General features: G+C 50.6%; 10 protein-coding genes across 10 annotated transcripts in view; all 10 read left to right on the forward strand.

Moving 5' to 3' along the window:
• DQ04_00111140 (hypothetical protein) overlaps window positions 1-28 on the forward strand; it is a gene marked incomplete at both ends in the record, with an annotated part of 1,743 nt that extends 1,715 nt beyond the window's left edge. The window contains one exon of the mRNA XM_009308176.1: window positions 1-28. This exon is cut by the window's left edge and continues 1,715 nt beyond it. Within this exon, the coding sequence (XP_009306451.1) occupies window positions 1-28 (28 nt within the window).
• A 389-nt stretch (window positions 29-417) lies between these two features.
• On the forward strand, window positions 418-1,461 carry DQ04_00111150 (hypothetical protein; the record flags this gene model as incomplete). Its single annotated transcript, XM_009308177.1, has 1 exon — window positions 418-1,461. The coding sequence occupies one exon, from the start codon at window positions 418-420 to the stop codon at window positions 1,459-1,461; it is 1,044 nt and encodes a 347-aa protein (XP_009306452.1).
• Window positions 1,462-1,776: 315 nt separating this feature from the next.
• DQ04_00111160 (hypothetical protein) lies at window positions 1,777-4,572 on the forward strand (the record flags this gene model as incomplete). Its single annotated transcript, XM_009308178.1, has 1 exon — window positions 1,777-4,572. One exon carries the CDS (start codon window positions 1,777-1,779, stop codon window positions 4,570-4,572), a length of 2,796 nt encoding a protein of 931 aa, XP_009306453.1.
• Window positions 4,573-5,492: 920 nt separating this feature from the next.
• Window positions 5,493-6,743, forward strand: DQ04_00111170 (hypothetical protein; the record flags this gene model as incomplete). Its single annotated transcript, XM_009308179.1, has 1 exon — window positions 5,493-6,743. The coding sequence occupies one exon, from the start codon at window positions 5,493-5,495 to the stop codon at window positions 6,741-6,743; it is 1,251 nt and encodes a 416-aa protein (XP_009306454.1).
• A 385-nt stretch (window positions 6,744-7,128) lies between these two features.
• Window positions 7,129-7,668, forward strand: DQ04_00111180 (Chain A, Structural Analysis Of A Probable Eukaryotic D-Amino Acid Trna Deacylase; the record flags this gene model as incomplete). Its single annotated transcript, XM_009308180.1, has 1 exon — window positions 7,129-7,668. The coding sequence occupies one exon, from the start codon at window positions 7,129-7,131 to the stop codon at window positions 7,666-7,668; it is 540 nt and encodes a 179-aa protein (XP_009306455.1).
• Window positions 7,669-7,884: 216 nt separating this feature from the next.
• Window positions 7,885-8,349, forward strand: DQ04_00111190 (hypothetical protein; the record flags this gene model as incomplete). Its single annotated transcript, XM_009308181.1, has 1 exon — window positions 7,885-8,349. One exon carries the CDS (start codon window positions 7,885-7,887, stop codon window positions 8,347-8,349), a length of 465 nt encoding a protein of 154 aa, XP_009306456.1.
• A 189-nt stretch (window positions 8,350-8,538) lies between these two features.
• DQ04_00111200 (aldose 1-epimerase-like protein) lies at window positions 8,539-9,414 on the forward strand (the record flags this gene model as incomplete). Its single annotated transcript, XM_009308182.1, has 1 exon — window positions 8,539-9,414. The coding sequence occupies one exon, from the start codon at window positions 8,539-8,541 to the stop codon at window positions 9,412-9,414; it is 876 nt and encodes a 291-aa protein (XP_009306457.1).
• A 512-nt stretch (window positions 9,415-9,926) lies between these two features.
• Window positions 9,927-12,122, forward strand: DQ04_00111210 (hypothetical protein; the record flags this gene model as incomplete). The annotated part of the gene is made up of 1 exon (XM_009308183.1): window positions 9,927-12,122. The coding sequence occupies one exon, from the start codon at window positions 9,927-9,929 to the stop codon at window positions 12,120-12,122; it is 2,196 nt and encodes a 731-aa protein (XP_009306458.1).
• Window positions 12,123-13,055: 933 nt separating this feature from the next.
• Window positions 13,056-14,513, forward strand: DQ04_00111220 (putative hydroxyacylglutathione hydrolase; the record flags this gene model as incomplete). The annotated part of the gene is made up of 1 exon (XM_009308184.1): window positions 13,056-14,513. The coding sequence occupies one exon, from the start codon at window positions 13,056-13,058 to the stop codon at window positions 14,511-14,513; it is 1,458 nt and encodes a 485-aa protein (XP_009306459.1).
• A 227-nt stretch (window positions 14,514-14,740) lies between these two features.
• DQ04_00111230 (putative cleavage and polyadenylation specificity factor) lies at window positions 14,741-17,023 on the forward strand (the record flags this gene model as incomplete). Its single annotated transcript, XM_009308185.1, has 1 exon — window positions 14,741-17,023. One exon carries the CDS (start codon window positions 14,741-14,743, stop codon window positions 17,021-17,023), a length of 2,283 nt encoding a protein of 760 aa, XP_009306460.1.
• Window positions 17,024-17,561: the final 538 nt, after the last annotated feature.

A 17,561-nucleotide genomic window follows, 5' to 3' on the forward strand; every position in this document is an offset into this window, starting at 1 on the left:
TTTTTTTTTTGTGCGTCAGCAAGTGTGAAGGCCAGTATACGGGGAAATTTTTGTCTTGCATAGTGATGCTGTGGTTAGATCGAGCCTGTAGGCTATTACTCATGCATGCGTGCAAGAACCGCTGGGATATTAAAATATGCACTTATTGTAACCGTGCATCATTTGCTGGTGTTTGTTGCTGTTATGAGGTGTCTTTATGGGTTTCCCTCACTCTTTGGTGCATGCCAGCGATTTTTGTTTTCGTTATGGAATCCGAGACGCATCTGTAGTCTCCTCCTTCTGTTCTTCCTCTGTCTCAGTGTTATTTGGAGAAGGTCCGAAAGGCGAAAGCAAAAAGTCAGTTCAAGAAAGGAGAAAGTAATGGCAAAAAAGTTTGTTTTGTTTATTCTTGCAATTCTATGCGGTGCATCTGTCGTGATGGCTGCACCGGCAAAGACGCCAGTCACTGTTTTCATGGGCGCTGGCAGTGGAAATGTATCAGGCCTAGATGAACTGGTCTTCATTCACACCGTCATGCGTGGCGCTCGGTCTGTCAGCATCCCATTCTGCCAAACTGTCTACTTTGGTCATGTTCTGGGGAGGGATGGCAAGGAATTCGCAGCACTGGCCGTCACCACTGGCGTCGGCTACGTGAGCACAACGTCCTGCACGGTGCAGCTCATGCGCCACTCGCCATATGCGCCCACGTCCATCGTGTTTATCGGCACCTCGGGATTCTCACCATACAAGGGTGGTTTCGATCCACTCGACAAGGAGTCTGGATGCCGCTCGGTTGGTGCGTCAATCACGAAGAATGCCATTGGAAGTGTGTGTGTGACTTCTGGAGCTTTTCTTATGGAGTCAGGCAGCTGCATAGAAAGACTGGAAGACAATCAGTGTTCGCGACCCAACTGCTCTGTGTTTAGTAAAGCCATTGCTCTTAATTATATTATTGCAGATGCATCCTTGGCTGAAGCGATTCGCGCTGCCAACACGGGCGTGGAATTCCCTCCAATGCCCAAAGATGTTACGAAGGGCATGCAAAACTGGTGGGCTGCCAATGAGGCGGCTGAGGAAACAAATGCACCAAATGAGCCACATCTTGTGCACTGTGCGGAAGCGACTGTTAACGCCATTAATGTCGGCGCAGAACGCGACTACCTCTGTCGTGAATACACGAGTCAGTTCATGAAGTTGCCTATGAGTGAGGCAGTCTGTGTACAGTCAATGGAAGCCATGGGTTTCCTAACAGCAATGTTGAATTTTCCGCATGTTTCAGTGGCCATTGTGCGAACAGCATCAAATTATGACATGTATCCTCTAAAGCGCGTTGTGGACGGAAGGTGGGAACAGAAAGTTAACTACGTGCCGGAGGATGAGTACGCCGCGTTTGTCAACGCCTCGTTTCACTACTCCGTCAAGACGGCCACTTTTGTTGTTGCCAACTATTTCCTCAGTGAGACGGTTGGCCTTCATCTTTAACCGCGCTTTGCGGCTCAATCTCTATTGTGGCTTCCGTGGAAGTAACGGAGTACCAAAGGAAACTGGATGGTGCTGAGCTCAAGGGAACATTAATAGTTGGCCGCTCGTTTCCTTTTACCCTAACCCAATTCATTGAAGTGTTGGATTCAGCAAGGCATCGGGTTTGTTGGCCTCTGAGCGTTGTTTCCCTGCCCCTTCCTCAACTACATTGTTGCTAAGATGCATCGTTACTCTTCTTGGTATGAAGAAAGCAAAAAAAAAAAACAAGAAAAAAAACGGGGAGCAGTTGACGAGAAGGAAGCCCTCATTCTCAGAATGACGAGCGCGTACTTACCCCGCTTGGTGTTGGCCGCTGCAATCGTTGTAGTGCATGCGTCAGCCCTTGGTACCTACCCTGGTGTATCTATGCCTGACACAGCTGAGCTCGTAGAATCCGCCCTGGCGCCGTTTATGGCGTTTGATGGAGGGAAACTGTACACGTCTCATCGCCGCCAAGACCATTCAGCTGTCTGCGGGGCCGTATCTGCAACAGATTCACGGTTGATGTTTCCAGTCACACTTAACGATCTCGACAGGCTCCACGGAAGGTTGTTCGTCCAGGATTCTGAGCAGAACACCACTGAGCGTCAGTCCGAATTGGATATGGTGGAAGGATGCTACGTCCGTTCCGATGGAGACAACATGCCGTGTGTGGTGTCATTAGAGTCTGATCCAGTCGATTGCGGAATGAATATCAAGGATTCCACCGCCTATTGGGCATACCGCAGAAGTGCACCAGTGTCTTCAGCCTCCGCTGAGGCGCTTGACGGTGGTGCTGACTCGCTTGTGGAAAATATCCTTCGGGTTAGTGAACAGCGTGAGAGGCTGCGTCGGTCAATCAAGCGAACACAAGATTCTGCTGCTGCTGGAAAGATGCTGTGGAGTATTGTTTCGCGTGGCTGGGCTAAAAATGCCTTGGCGCAAGATCAGCAGGCCTTTGCAGAGGCCATGAGCGCAAGGGGTGCAGCAATTTTAAGGGGATCGTACGCGGACGTCATGGAGAAATGGGATATTGTGAAGCAGTGGATGAAAGTATCGGTGGGTGAAACCGACGTGGACGCGCCTGTGTTCACCACCAAGGACGGATCACTTCTCAATCCAGATGTGTACTGCAATCCCACTATATACTTAGACGATTGGCTGGCATTTTTCGACCAAGAAAACTACGGATATATCATTGCTTCCGGCGTTGATCAGGAGGTTCAGGCATTTTTGACAGGGTATAAGATCTTCGAAAATAAGACACGCTGGAACGTCAGTCGTATTGGTCGTCTGCCGTGTGTGGCGGTGTCGTACTTGGTGGCAATGATGCTGCTCGAGGACTTTCCAGTCCGACTTGCGTACTGGGACATGGTGAACGAAACGGGAGCCAAGGACGCCATATGGCCGCTGCGACGCTTTGAAATGCTGGGTGACGCCAATGGGACGCTTGTACAGAACCGTAAAAACCTTGCCCAATACTTCGATATGATGTTGAGCTTTATCACCAAGGTGGACTTTGTAAATGAAGTTTTCAACGGGAGCAGTGCGATGGCTGCCTGTGTGGCGCAGGCTATCCTGCGCGCTCCTGGCACAGATGGCGCACCACCCCCGAGCTCTATTTATCAATGCATTTCAGCCTTGCGTGGGTCTACGGGAAATGGCACTCGTGTCAGCGGTGTTCCAAAAACCAACAGTGATGTGCTTGGTCTTGAAAAGGACGATGACTTGACGAAGATTTCCTGTCCGTGGGGATACGTTCGCCCAAGTGGGAACTCGTGGAACACTCTGGAAGACTGTGTTATGTGTCCCCCTGGCTCGTTTGACGATGGGGATGGCGGCTGCCGCTGCAGTTCCAGATCCTTCCCCGGCATCAATGGCTGCTTGGCGAAGGAAGGCGGCATGGCACCTTCACCCTCTTGGGAGTGGCTAGTGGATCCGTCAGAGGTTCTTTTTGCCAGCGGTGACGCAAAGCCGTTTCTCGTCGTATCGCAAGGGACTGGTGCAAGCGAAGGGGACAAAGTGGTAGTCAAGATTCGCTGCACGGAGGGTTTGACGCGCTTTGAAGTATCGATGCCGCTAACAGGCAGCAGCATGCCCAAGTCGGAGCGATTTGACATTCCTCTGCAGCGTGTTGTCACTATAATGTCATTGACAAACATCTCAGTAAGTCTCAGATCATCAGCAGCATTCGGTGGCGAGCAGTGTGAGTTCACCGTAGTGACAAATAATCCAAAGTACCAAGTCTTGCAGGCGGTTCGCGCAGGCACAGTTGTTATCATGCCCTCTGTGGCGAACCTTCCTGTCGTTGGTCACAGTCATGTTGAATCCTCAGCGTCATCGATGTCCGAGGCTGGTCTCCCGTTGTGTAACAGCGTTCCAAGGGCCGAGCCCGGAGTCGTCATGGTGGCTGTTTGTGTCACGACTAAAGAAGAGTTGTTTCTCCTCGTGGACGCCAAGGGGTATGCGCCACTCACTACAGAAATGTTCCGCATTTTCAAGCAGGCTCTTTGGATGGATGGGACACGAGCCACGGCCCTTGGCAAGGCGCTGCAGCTTCTGGGGGAGCGAACTCATCTTGCTGTTCGGGTGATGGTGAAGCGAGGGAGTACGATGCAGTCTGCATTGAAGTTCTTTGACGGTTCGTTTTCCCTCGCAAAAGATGTCTATAAGCTCTTCTTGGTCCCCGGCAGTCTCTCGCAATTGACTGTGGGACTCCAAGTTGTTGACCGTTGTGCTACCGCTGATTGGACGCATGAAATCGACTGCGCGAAGGCGAAGCTTTTCTTTGCACCAGGTCCGGTATCGACGCGGGTGTTCAAGCTGGCGGGTGGAAATGACACGGAGGATCCGGTGGACTCCAGTGATAATCATTCACCCGTGCCCGCTTCAGAATGGTGGCGGGGTCTGCTTATTGCGCTGGGCGTCGTTGACGGAGTGCTTGTCACAACAGTAGGAGTGCTGCTGGCCACCTATTTGCGGCGTACTCTGAAGTTGTCGGAGTGCAGTGCGCGGAGAAGTCTTGCACGTCCCAACGCCGCAGCACTTTCGTCGCCGGCCGTGATTTCCGGCGAAAGTTCTGCACCTTTCTGAAATCTCTCTCCCCCTCCCCTACTCTCTCATTCGTTTTGTTTTCTTAGCTCCGCCTCGAGCCGCTTCTATTGGTTAGGGTGGGTTTGGTTTGCTTCGTTGGTTTCTTTCTTGCGCGCTGCATTGGCCCACGCGGGACCTCGTTGTACCTTTGGAGGTAAAAATGCGTATTGTTGCTTTATTTTTCGCACACACTTTATTGTTTTTTTTTTAATTATTTGTGATGTACCAAGACTGTGATGCCAAATGCCGGCAGCATCCACGCCACGCCTTGTGCTTCTGTGTGTATGTGTGTGTGTCTGATTTTTTTTGTGGGGGAGAGGGGTGAGAAAACTTGCGACGGGAATGTTCTGGCCTTCCTATTTCGTCGTGTGAAAGCGGCTGTCACTTTCTTTTTCTGTCATCTTCACAGAGCTGACGTGAAGTGCGTGGTTTGAAGGTCCGCCCTGCCCTGTCCTCTCTGCCTCGCGCGGGAGGTGGGCTGAAGGTGCCTTCAGCGCTTCCCTTTCGTCAGCACCTCTTTGTGTTTGTTGGAGGCGAGACGTCTTGTGCGACTCTCCGTTTGGGTGGATGAACTAAGTGCGGAGTCTGTGGGGGGATGATGGGGAAAATTGGATTAAACCGCAATGGGTTTTCCCGTATATTTCTTTTCTGTTTTTTCTGTTTTTAAAGGGAAGGGTAATACGTAGACTGTTCCTTTTGTACTTGCGTCATTGGTTGGGGATGGCTATCTTTTCTTGTTTCGGTTCATGTTTTTTTTTGTTTTATTATTATTATTATTATTATTCCAAGTGACTTTTAATCTGGGGATGACTCTCGTCGTGAGTGGGATCGTTTTAATGTGTCCTCTATCCTTCTGCTCCCTGCCGTTGTCTGTGCTCACTGCCTGTTTCCGTTGTTTTGCCTTGTGGATCACAGTGCAGATGAACAAGAAGACGATATTGCCGCCAGCAGTCGCTCTGCTTGCCCTCTCCGTGCTCCTGTTGCAGGAGTATTGGCCGCGCCCGGGGGTTGATTCCGTGGGTGGGGCAAGCACGGCAGACGCCCCCCAGCAGGTGCACATGTTTGTCTGCGCAGACAACGGGACTTACTCTGGGCAACACGAACTATACTACATTCGCAACGCTATGGTAGACGTTTATGCCGTTGCCATTGACGACTGTCAAAGCGGTTACTTTGGGTATCTTGTGAAGAGCAGTGGCGAGCGAATTCCGTCTTTGGTAGTGACCACCGGTATATACGCTGTGAGTGCCGCTGCATGCGCCGTGAGCTTCATGCAGGACACGCGTTACGTGCCTGTGTCGATCGTTTATCTTGGCACCGCAGGGATATCGCCAACTGTCGGTGGGTGGAACCCCCGCGCAAGGGGTGGATGCGGCGTGCTTCAATCACCACAGAAGAATTTCCTTGGGAGCGTCTGTGTCACCGACGGTGCACTCCTGCAGGAGTGTGGCATCTGTGTGGAAGGGAAAATCACAACGGAGTGCTCCCGCCCAAATTGTATAATGCACAACTCCTCCTCCCACTTTGGGAAGTGCGCCTACCGTCATCCAACAACGCTGGCGACGGCGATGCGGAAGGCGATGGACGGCAAGAAATTCCCGGATCCACCGGAGATGGTGCAGCAGGGCGTGACTTCCTTCTGGGATTCCCACCAGGCAGTGGAAGACCCCACACCGCCAACGCAACCGCGTCTGTTAGACTGTGTAGAGACGAGCACAAGTCANGATTCCCACCAGGCAGTGGAAGACCCCACACCGCCAACGCAACCGCGTCTGTTAGACTGTGTAGAGACGAGCACAAGTCAGATTCTCGCTGGTGGTCGCAGCGACTTGCTTTGCCGGGAGTACAGCCACGCGCTGCTCCCCGAGATTCCTTTTGAAGAGCACACGTGCGTGCAGGCAATGGAGGGTTTCGGATTTCTACACGTGATGTCCCGCTTTCCAGCTGTGCCTATCGCGATTGTGCGCGCTGGGTCCAACTACGACATGTACCCCATGTCAGTCGCTGGTGTGGCGGCGGACGGAACCCCATTATGGGAGCAGAACGAGTCATTCATGCCAGAATCGGACTACGATCTTTACACACGGGCGTCGTACCGGTACGCGGTCCTGACATCGAGCACAGTGGTGCTGAACTACTACACAGGCAAGCCAATAGTTGGCGTGGATTAAAAGACAACAAAAAACAAATGACAGTACCATCAATTAGTCTATGTTTTATTAGCGAATGTGTTCGTAGGAGGGTGTGAGCTGCTGTGGAACAAAGCGATGCGACAGTCAGTCCCTCTACTTATTTCTCTTCTTCTGTTGCTATCACAACTGTGAGATGGAGTGATGGAGTGTCTCAGCCAAGCCACACGGCTTGTGGCTTTCAGTGGGTGAGTGCCCCGCAAGTATTTTGTGTGAAGCTCCCTCAGGAGACGTATTCCGTTTTTTTTTCCGTCGATTTGTTTTCTTGCGGCTCTGTGGACTTTACGCATCCTCCTTTTTTTGTGTGGTGATGTTTATCTCCTTTTATTATTATTATTCTATCCCATATAACCCTGGTCTGATAGGGATGGCTATTCGTCTTGTGCTTCAGTCCATTGCAAAGGGCTCCATCCTTGTTGACAACGCCGAGCGTTACGTCAGTGTCGCACGCGGTGTGGTCATTTATGTCGCCTTTCTCCGCGAGGTGGATGAGGCCGCGCTGCANCCGGCCATCACGTCCATTTTGGGGGCGAAACTCTTCCAGAACGCCTCACCTGGGAGCGTGCCGCCTTTTCCTATTGTGTCACTAAGCGAGTGCCAGGAGGCTGATATTCTTGTCGTGCCGCAGGCTTCACTTGGTGGGAAGCTCAAGGGGCGAAGCATTCAGTTCCACGCGTTGGTGAATAAGTCACAAGGAGAACTGCTCTACAACCGCTTCTGTGAACTCCTTCGTGAAGCGCGAGGTATCGACATGACTACTGTTGATGCAAACGGGGCGCCGTTAGATGAGACGGTGCACCTTGACGAGTTGTGCAGTGCGGGTCGCGTCGTCAGCGGCACGTATGGCAATCGGCAGGGCCTGAAGATCGAGTCGGAAGGACCTCTCACGCACACTTTGGACCTCTGAGTAAGTGCGGGTGGAGAGGGGAGGGCGTTTGGTGTCAACGCCGTCATACACTCATCCAGCCTGGTGTAGAGGGAATTTTCATTTTTTTTTTTTCGTCTTATTTTGCAGTTGTGTATTAGCCCTCTCTAGTGTGTCTATGTGTATTGCTACTGCTCGCATTTTCCTCCTTTTCCATCTCCTCCATTTCTGCCTCTGAGTGAACGCGTGGTGGGTGACATGCGCCGCAGCCGCGTCTTAGATTGCCATGCGTCGCCGGCGCAGCTTGTGGCTGGCACCGTAGTCACCAGTACGACGCCACGATGGACGCCGCAGCAGCAGTGCTACCGGCAGCTCATGAAGAGCCTCCGAGCCGCGCACTTTAACGATCGGTCAAAACTCTTCTGGTCACGGCACCGCGTTCTTGTGGAGTTCTACAAGTACTCGGGAGAAACAAGCGAGGAGACGGTGCGGCTGCTGGTTGGCATCGGCCTCGAAGTTGCAGCATTCATTGCACAGCACATGCGTACCGATGTGGAGCGCATTATCAAACACAACGAAGCGATGTTGGCGCTCCCAGTGGACAAAGCGAAGAAGTTCCGCAGCGACTACTTGCTCGCAGAGAAACAGCACGACTCATGGTGTAAGCAGAAGATCAAAAACATCTTGAAGCGCCGCCCACCTCCTCCGTACCCATTCTTCTAAGAAGCAAAGGGTACAAAGGCTACTGTATTGCCTACCAATGCAACTAGTACTGCTAGTCTCGCTATAATTTTTTATTGGTGCTTTCTTTCATATTTTCCACTCCATCTGATACTCGTATTTCTAAATTAAACGTAGTAAGCAAGAAGAGTTTAGAATTCTAGCTGGAAAAATCGTATCAGCCTGATTGCAATGAATCAATCACCCGTTGTAGCGAAATGTAACGATGGGTCTTCAATTACTGTGTATCCCCAGGGTGCGCACCTTACCAGTTGGCGCAACAGGGACGGAGAGGAGTTGCTCTACACCAGTCCCTCCGCGGTGTACAAGGATGGGGTTGCCATCCGTGGCGGAGTCCCCATCATATTTCCTCAATTTGGAAATTTGGGACCACTGCCTGCACATGGATTTGCACGCGTGCGCCAATGGACATTGAAGCACGCGGGGAATGGAACGGCCTCATTCACTCTTGACGTAAAGACGTCTGAGCTGCAATCAGATGGGTCCCCATTCAAGGCAGAGTCAAAGATGCCCGCATCGGCCTCATCAAGTACCGTCGCGCTCTTGTACACCATTACATTCAGCAACGATCGGTTGCAGTTACAGATGGAGATCACCAACAAAGACCCATCTGAGTCTACCGACTTCACCTTTGCTTTTCACACGTATTTTGCAATATCAGACGTTCAAAACGCACTGGTGAACGGTGTAAATATGACCTCGTATGTTGATAACCTGGCTGGGAACAGAACGATTCTTCCACCACAACAGTTGTGGAACTTTGCGAAGGAGACAGACCGTGTCTATGTCAACCAAAGCTGTGCCGTCTTGCTGCTTGATATGGCAAAGAAAAGGACAACGCACATCTCTGGGGAGAACCTGCCGGATGTCGTTGTATGGAATCCATGGGTGGAGAAGTCGGCGCGTCTGAAGGATCTTCCGCCGGATGGATACAAACACTTCGCCTGTGTGGAGCATGGTGCTATTATAAAGAAGGTTGTCCTGCCTCCGCATGGGGTGTGGAAGGCTGTTCAGCATATTGTGCAGCTCCCGTGCTCCAAGCTTTAATGTCGTTCTTTCCTCTTTCTTTTTTTTTTTTCTTTTTTTTGTTGGGTGTTCCTTTTTTTTTTGCTTATTGTGTGTTGTGATTTTCAGATGTATGTGATCACGCCGGCACTATAGGAAACGTTCGAGAGACTTGGTGGACCGCAGCGGGAGGATGGGACGCAATGGGCATTGAAAACTAGTGGTTCGTATTCATGGGAAATAAGCAACCTTTTTTCCCTGCCTTTTTTGTTATTTTTCATACTTACATTTGTGCACGGACGTGATGTGTGGTGTGAAAGACGAAGCCAACACAAATGCACGGTAAGCCATATAAAGACTATTTCTGAGAAATTGAGTGCTGATTCGCTCTTCCTGACTCTCCATCTCTTCTTCCATTCTCTCTTTGCGGGACCTTGTCTGTTTTCAGCCTGCGTGTCCCTGTGAGTCTGTTTCTGTGGAGAACAAAAAGGGCAAACACCGTGAGCAACAGAGTCAGGTGAGAGAGAGTCTGTGTGTGACAGTGGAGGCCGGAAATGGCGGACGCAGCAGCCGCAGGAGCACCGCCCCCGGACGCGTACTTTCGCAGCTTGCTTGTCGCGAGTCTCATCGACCGCGCGCTTGCGGAAGTGCGGTATCAGAAACCACGCGCCCCTATGAAGGTGATGGCTGTGCTTCAACAAAGCCTTACAAGCCACGCAGAGGACTACTACGTCGAGGTGGTTAACAATTTCGAAAATTACGTGTCGTGTCTAAGTGAACACGGTTTCCAAGCAGCAGGTAAGCAGACTGTTTATTTTGCCTGTCCACAGCGCGACGGTCTGGTGCTAGAACTATTCCCTAACGGTGCATCTGTAGAGATCACTGAGGAGAGTTGCACTTGCTTTTTAAAGCTTCTTTCAAATCTACGCCGGAATGTACCTACACAGCTGCGTGAATTGCCCGTCAGACCCACACTGCATATCAATGGGAATTACTACCCACTCACATGCCTAATTATTGATTACCTGACCAACGAAGACTCGGATTGGTGTATAGATAATGAAGAGGACTGGGATGCCCTTCAGGTGACGTACTGTGTGCCATTCAATGGTCAGCTGCACGATGTGTGTCCTGGAACGCGCAATGTCCCGGTTCCCTTCTCTAATGCCAGACGGTTTGGAATAGATGCGAAGCGGTTACTGCTGCAACTCATGGAAGCCAGTAGCAACACCGCTCCGTTGGACCCTTCGTCACTAGTGGAGCGTCAGCAACGGATGTCATTGATGTCACGTGGTTACATGGACTTCCTGCGTGTTCTAGAGAAAGCAAACACACCGTTTGGAAATCCAATGAGTAAGGAGGAGTTTGACAGTCTTGGTATCACATATAGTGTACCGTTCGGCAATACGATTCTCCCGCTCATACCAGGCAAGGAAAATGAACGCGTGGAGTATAAAGACAAGAATCGTTTTGTGACTTTGGCGAGAGCCAAATTGCTGGAGTGTATGGCACTGAAGAAACCCCCTTGTGGTGAATCTCCAGGGCTGCAAAGCCTCGCGAGGGGGATGAACCCCATGGAGCGGGGGTTCTGGAGCACGATTGAAGAGATTAGAATGGATCCGACCAAATGGTCAGGTATCTCATTTACCATAAGGGTAATGAATCGCGATATTTTGCTGAAAGAGAACGGAGCCAACATCACTGTCACCAAGGATAATGTGGAGGAATACGTCAGCCTCATGTACGGGAAAAAGGATGTCATTCACGCCGCCTTCGTTGAAAGTGAACTCCAAAACACCGAACGTGTTGTGGCGCCACCGCAAGCACCAGCACACTCCGCTGTACGGAAATCAGTAACGCTTGAAATGTACCCGCCGCAGAACGCTCCACAGTGGAACACATTTGCATTAGAGGCGTGTGATGTGGACAGCGGGGTTTTCCGCATTCTGCAAGATATTGGGCGCAAGGAGAGAATGGCGCCAAAGGACTACGGTGTGCCGTTCTTCTCCTTCGCCATCCCTATTCACGGTAAAGGACTCTACAAGCTGATTCCCCACGGTGATACCATTCCTGTCACGATGTCAAACAGCGAGGAGTTCTTGGAGCGCCTGGAATATGAGAGAAAGCGGCTGAAGGCCATGGATACCTCTGCGCGGCAGTACGTTACACGCGCGATGTCGCCAAGCATGGCTGTGACGCTGATGGCGAGCGCTCTACCTGGTGATTGGGTCCCGCAACGCTACTCCTCCCCGCCAATAGTGGAGGAATCTGAAGGGTCTCAGCAGAGGCAGCGTGGCGCGCGGCATCGGGCTTCACAGGAAACCATGAACGCAGCGGCGAAGTCTACACTCGATGAAATTGATATGTACGAAAAGAATCTTATGGCATTAAAAAGGGATAAGAACCGAATTTCTTTGGAAGCCTTCGAGGCTTTTGCACTTAGGTATGCGTTGACAATTGGTGGGGAGGAAGTTGAACTGCTGGATGGGGGTCGACACCGCTTGGTGGCAGTGCAAGAAATAGATTACTACGTGAATATGGCTCTGGCAAAACTTTATGAGGTACGGCGTTGCATCCTGACACAGAATCTGGGGGATGGTCTTAGCAACAACTTAAAAGAACAGAAGCACCAGCAACAGGGAAGGGGCATCCCAAAGGTCACAGCAGATCCGATGGCGTTGTTCTCGTCACAGCATTTTGAGCCGGAATTATTCGCTCCCGCGCAAGATATGACCGTTTTTCGCCCGTGAATTGGGCCAAATTTTTTTTGTCGTCTGATTGTTTCTGCTTTCTTCTCAAGAATGAAAAGAGGGGTGGTTCGGCGGATTGCTAGAAATCTTCTTCATTTTTCACCTTACCCAAAGCTACAGAGTAGACTTATGGATTGTTTCATTTCTTTTTTTTTATATTTTCAGACCCCAATCGCGCGCTGTTCTGTTCTCTGTTTTATTTTTATTGTATTTTATTCCTTTCTCTCAATGTGATGTGCGCGGAGTAGGAAGAGTTTTCCTTGGCTCCCACTATGGTTTGGTATAACTTCACTTCATGAGCGAACAGAGGCCTGAGTGTAATTGAATACAAATTATATATATATATATATATATTTATTTATTTATTTATTTACTTCTATAGAAATCGGAAGGAAGTCATGTAAAAAGGGGGTGGGAGGCATCACTGTGACTATTATACACCCATTATGCTGCTTCAGTGTGTTTTTTATTTCTGTGTATGTTTCCAACGCCACCCCTCTTTTTCTTGTCATTCTTTTTCCATTATGCACTGCCACCATTACTCTCATCGTCTTTTTTATTTCTCCCTCTGTGTGTTTGCGGGTGCGTCTCTGCTGTGGGTACGGCACGCGAGGACACCGAGGTACACGTACAATCACGAGCAGGCATCCCTTCCCAATTTGACTATTCCTTCTGAATTCGCTCTACCTCCAGAGAGGTCGATATATATATCAATATATATAAAGTGTCAGAGAGAGAGAGAGAGAGAGAGAGATGAGGGAAAATGTGTGTGATGCCACTGGTAGTGATCGGTTGCAATTCCTTTCTGGCTGCTGTGGATGATGGCCTTGGTCCACCTCTGATTTCCTCGCTGCTGTTATTGTTGTTTTGTTTCCCTCTCACTCCTATGCTCCCTCTTTTTTTTGTACTGTTACGTTACACTTGGCTCAAGGAATGAGTGGTGATTCTAGCATAAAGGATACGTGGGCGATGGCAAAGCGGCTGGTTGGGCCCTCGCTTCTTACTCTGGGTTTCGGTTCCCTCTGCGTAATGGGCGTGTCGGGTGTGACAACTGCCATCAGCACCGCCTTCTTTATTTACGTCACAGGCATCGTGCCGGAAAACGAGTACTTTCCATCCATATGGTTCAGAAACAACATATTTGGTGGGCTTTACAGTATTTACTGCTCCAACGAATTTGGTTACACATATCTGCGCACAACCCTACACAAACGCCAACGGATCCCTCACTCTGATTATCGTCACGGCGTCCGATGTATCAGCGGGGGTCACGTGACGTCGTCGCCCTTCCCCGATGAGCTGCAGACAAATTCGGAGTTTTACGAACGTGGGGGTGGTATAGTGAGTCTAAAAGGCCTCGGGGAGGAACATCAAGAATGTTTTGGCGGGGTTGTTATTGTTCCTGTCCCCATTCTGGCAGACAATTATGCCTACTTTATTCTGAGTTTCTCGAGGAAGCGTTGCGCTGTGGTAGACCCTGCGGACCCTGAACTTGTGCTGTACATGTTGACTGTCGTTCGGCACTTAACGAAGGTGAACTTTGTGCTTACAGACATCCTTACCACACACAAACACTGGGACCATGCTGGGGGCAATTTGGAGCTGCTCAACTATGCGCGAGGTGGTGACTCAAGGTATACTGAGCTTCTCGATGCAAACTTGAAGGTGTATGGCTCCGCTTCTGACAAACCGCATGCCTGTACTAATCTTGTAGAAGAAGGGGATGTGCTAACTATCGCAGATGGGGGCGCAGCAGTATCTGTGCTTTCTTCACCTGGTCACACAGCGGGGTCCGTCCTATTTCTTGTTGGAGATACTGATTTGGAAGGCGAAGGGCCGAAGAAACTTGCTCTCTTTACTGGAGACTGCATCTTCTCTGCTGGCTGTGGTGCCATGTTTGAACTCACCTCTGTTGATGAGGTGATGCAGACTTTCGATCTCTTCCATGGTGACAAGACGCGGACACATCCAGTGACAAAGCAGACCCTCTTGCCAGACGATGTACTGTTGTACGTGGGGCACGAGTACACAGAACGTCTACTGGATGAGTTATACAAAATGCACGTAAAAGGTCCGGGATCAAACGAAATAGGAACGGAGATGTCGACGTACCGTAAGGAGTTGCGCTTGGCAATGGGAGTCACACGTCAGCTACGTTTCACGCGTGCGAAAGATGACATTACCTCGTTGGTGCGTCTCGATGAGAAAAGTAGTGACCCGTGGAAACTTCCAGCATGCACGGTGCCGTCAACACTCACTATCGAGAGAAAAATCAACCCACTTCTGACAATTAAGCGTTCCGTCCTGGAGCAGCTTCGGGTGGATTCCTGCTCACCAAATAAATTGATGAGTACCATCTACGGGTCGGTTGAGCGCCACATTGTGGGGTAGAGGATGGGCGTTCATATGAAGGACTCTTGCTAGTGTATTGTAGCACGCTGATGCCACCTCCATGTCTTTTAAATCCTCTGGGTAAGTGTTTTTTTTTTTGGCACTGCTGATCTGTAGCAGTGTTACCCCCCTTATAATGCGTATTTTCTTTTAGTGCTCCTCACACGGAATACATGTGCTATTCTTTTCGTTTGGTTTTGTATAGTTTCGGCACAGGCAAGAGTACAATGTTCCAGGGTGTCGCGTACAACACATCCAGTGGTTCGGTGCTGGACAATACCAACCTGCACGCTCCTACTGCAGGGCTCGCGTCGGTACCGTCTATGGATGAGGTGGAGATTCTGCCCATTGGCAGTGGAGGTGAAGTCGGCCGTTCATGCGTGGTTGTGCGTTACAAGGGTCGCTCCGTGATGCTCGACTGCGGGAACCACCCGGCAAAGAGTGGTCTGGATTCTCTCCCGTTCTTTGACAGCATTCGCTGTGACGAGATTGATGTTGTGCTCATTACACATTTTCACCTCGATCACTGTGGGGCATTGCCGTACTTCTGCGAGCAGACAGCTTTCAAGGGCCGCGTATTCATGACGAGTGCGACCAAAGCTTTCTACAAGATGGTAATGAATGATTTTCTGCGTGTGGGTGCGAGTGCTAACGATATTGTGACAAATGAATGGCTGCAAAGCACCATTGAAAAGATCGAGACGGTCGAGTACCACGAAGAGGTGACAGTCAACGGCATCCGCTTCCAGCCGTTCAACGCTGGTCACGTCCTTGGTGCCGCACTCTTCATGGTAGACATCGCCGGCATGAAGACACTTTACACCGGCGACTTTTCCAGAGTCCCTGATCGTCACCTGTTGGGCGCCGAGGTACCTCCGTACTCGCCAGACATCCTCATTGTAGAGAGCACGAACGGTATTCGCGAGCTAGAATCACGCGAGGAACGTGAGTCCCTCTTCACCACGTGGGTGCATGATGTTGTGAAGGGTGGTGGGCGATGCCTGGTGCCAGTGTTCGCGCTGGGTCGCGCCCAAGAGCTCCTGCTCATTCTTGAAGAGTACTGGGAGGCGCACAAGGAGCTGCAGCACATCCCTATCTACTACGCCTCTTCTTTGGCGCAGCGATGCATGAAGCTCTACCAGACATTCGTCAGCGCAATGAACGACCGTGTGAAACAGCAGCACGCCAATCATCGCAATCCTTTTGTTTTCAAGTATATTCATTCACTTGTTGACACCCGTTCATTTGAGGATACAGGACCATGTATCGTCTTGGCATCGCCTGGAATGCTGCAATCGGGCATTTCTCTGGAATTGTTTGAGAGGTGGTGCGGTGATCGACGCAACGGTATTATCATTGCTGGCTATTGCGTTGACGGTACCATAGCCAAGGATGTCCTCACCAAACCGAAGGAAGTCACGAAGCCAGACGGAAAGGTGCTTCCCCTCCGCATGCGAACCATTCAGTCTGTCTCGTTCTCCGCACACTCCGACGGAAGACAGACGCGCGACTTTATTCAGTGTCTCCCAAAAACGAAACATGTTGTTCTTGTACATGGCAATGTTGGTGCCATGGGGCAGTTGAAGAACAAACTGCAGCAAGACTTTGCGGAACGTGGAGTGAAAGTGTATGCTACCAAGAATCAAGAGGCCATACGTATTCCGTTCAGCGTGCAGCGCACGGCGAAAGTTATGGGCACACTGGCAAGCACACCAGCGAACGATGGTGGCTTCGTCAGTGGTGTGTTGCTGGTTTCTGGACAACACACGTATAGCATCGTTCACCCCACTGACATCCCGCTCTTCACTGACCTCAATGTGGCGCAAATTCAACAGGCCATGGTGTTGCCCCTTCCACGCTATAAGTCAGCACTCGAGGTGTTGGAGGTCCTTCAGCGCTATTTCGCGCAGAGTCAGATGTTCGAGGATGTGGAACCGCAACAACAAGGTGCTGCGATTCCAGAAAACAGTGTGCAAGAGGGTGATCTCGAAACGAGTACTACCCGCATTGCTGTCTCCAACGACGTGTGTGTTGATGTGAAGCAGAGTGCAAGATCACAAACGACAGTGACAATAACGTGGACTGCCAGTCACCGCAACGACCTGCTTGCAGACGTCACATGCATTGCCTTGGCGAAACTTATGCACGAGGAGCACGCTGCAGAAAGTACTGATCCCCTTCCTGTCGACGTCACTGGAAATGACCGTCTCTTTCGGCTAAAGTGCTTCCATCACATGATGTCTCAGTTCTATCCTTCAGTCACAACCAACCTTGGGACGGGTGTGTGTACCGTGGAGCTTGAAGACGGGCAGGTGGCGACTATCACAGACTGTATTGAGATTGATCTCCAGGACAGCAAGAAGTCTGGTTACTCCTCGGCTGAAGTTGAGCGGCTCAAAACTATTCTAAAGCGCGTGTACCTAACGCTCTTTCCCATCCCTGTTGATCAAGGATGGTGTGACTGCGGCATGATTCACGGAGTGGAGCCGGTTCCAACGGAGGCCGTTTAACTTTGAAACAAGTGGATGGATGGATGAGCAGGTGCTTGCATGGTAATAGTTCGCCGACAATGTGGCATGCGTGCCAACGGCACTGAATATTTCTAAGTCTTGTAGCGAGCCTCGCTCAGCATGTTGTGAAACTCGCCGATATTGTGTGTTCCTGAACGTTTTTGATCTTTTTGGACGATTCATTTATTCTTGTCAAATTTCTGAAAGATTGGCCCTCATGATTTCTTTTTGGCTTCTCTATCTTTTCTCTCACGTTAGAAAAGACTTCTGCAGCGTGCTAGCGGCGTCTGATGTAATAGGCGGTCGCGGGTGCAATGTCGACGCCACTCTATCACAGGCGTCGAATTCGGGGAGAGCTCCCATCAAAGTATGTGAAGTCAAACTAACCGCTGGGCGGCGGCGTTCATCACAGTCGGGGCAATCGCGACGCGCTTGTGTGCGACGAAGCTCGTAGCAGACGTGTTTTGCGCCACCACCATAGGAGTCTGAATATTTCTTTCATAAGTTGAATCAAAGCGAAGGACACCGCCCCCCCCCC

This window comes from Trypanosoma grayi (genome assembly GCF_000691245.1).
Source record: "Trypanosoma grayi strain ANR4 Tgr_11_V1, whole genome shotgun sequence".
Lineage (NCBI taxonomy): Eukaryota > Euglenozoa > Kinetoplastea > Trypanosomatida > Trypanosomatidae > Trypanosoma > Trypanosoma grayi.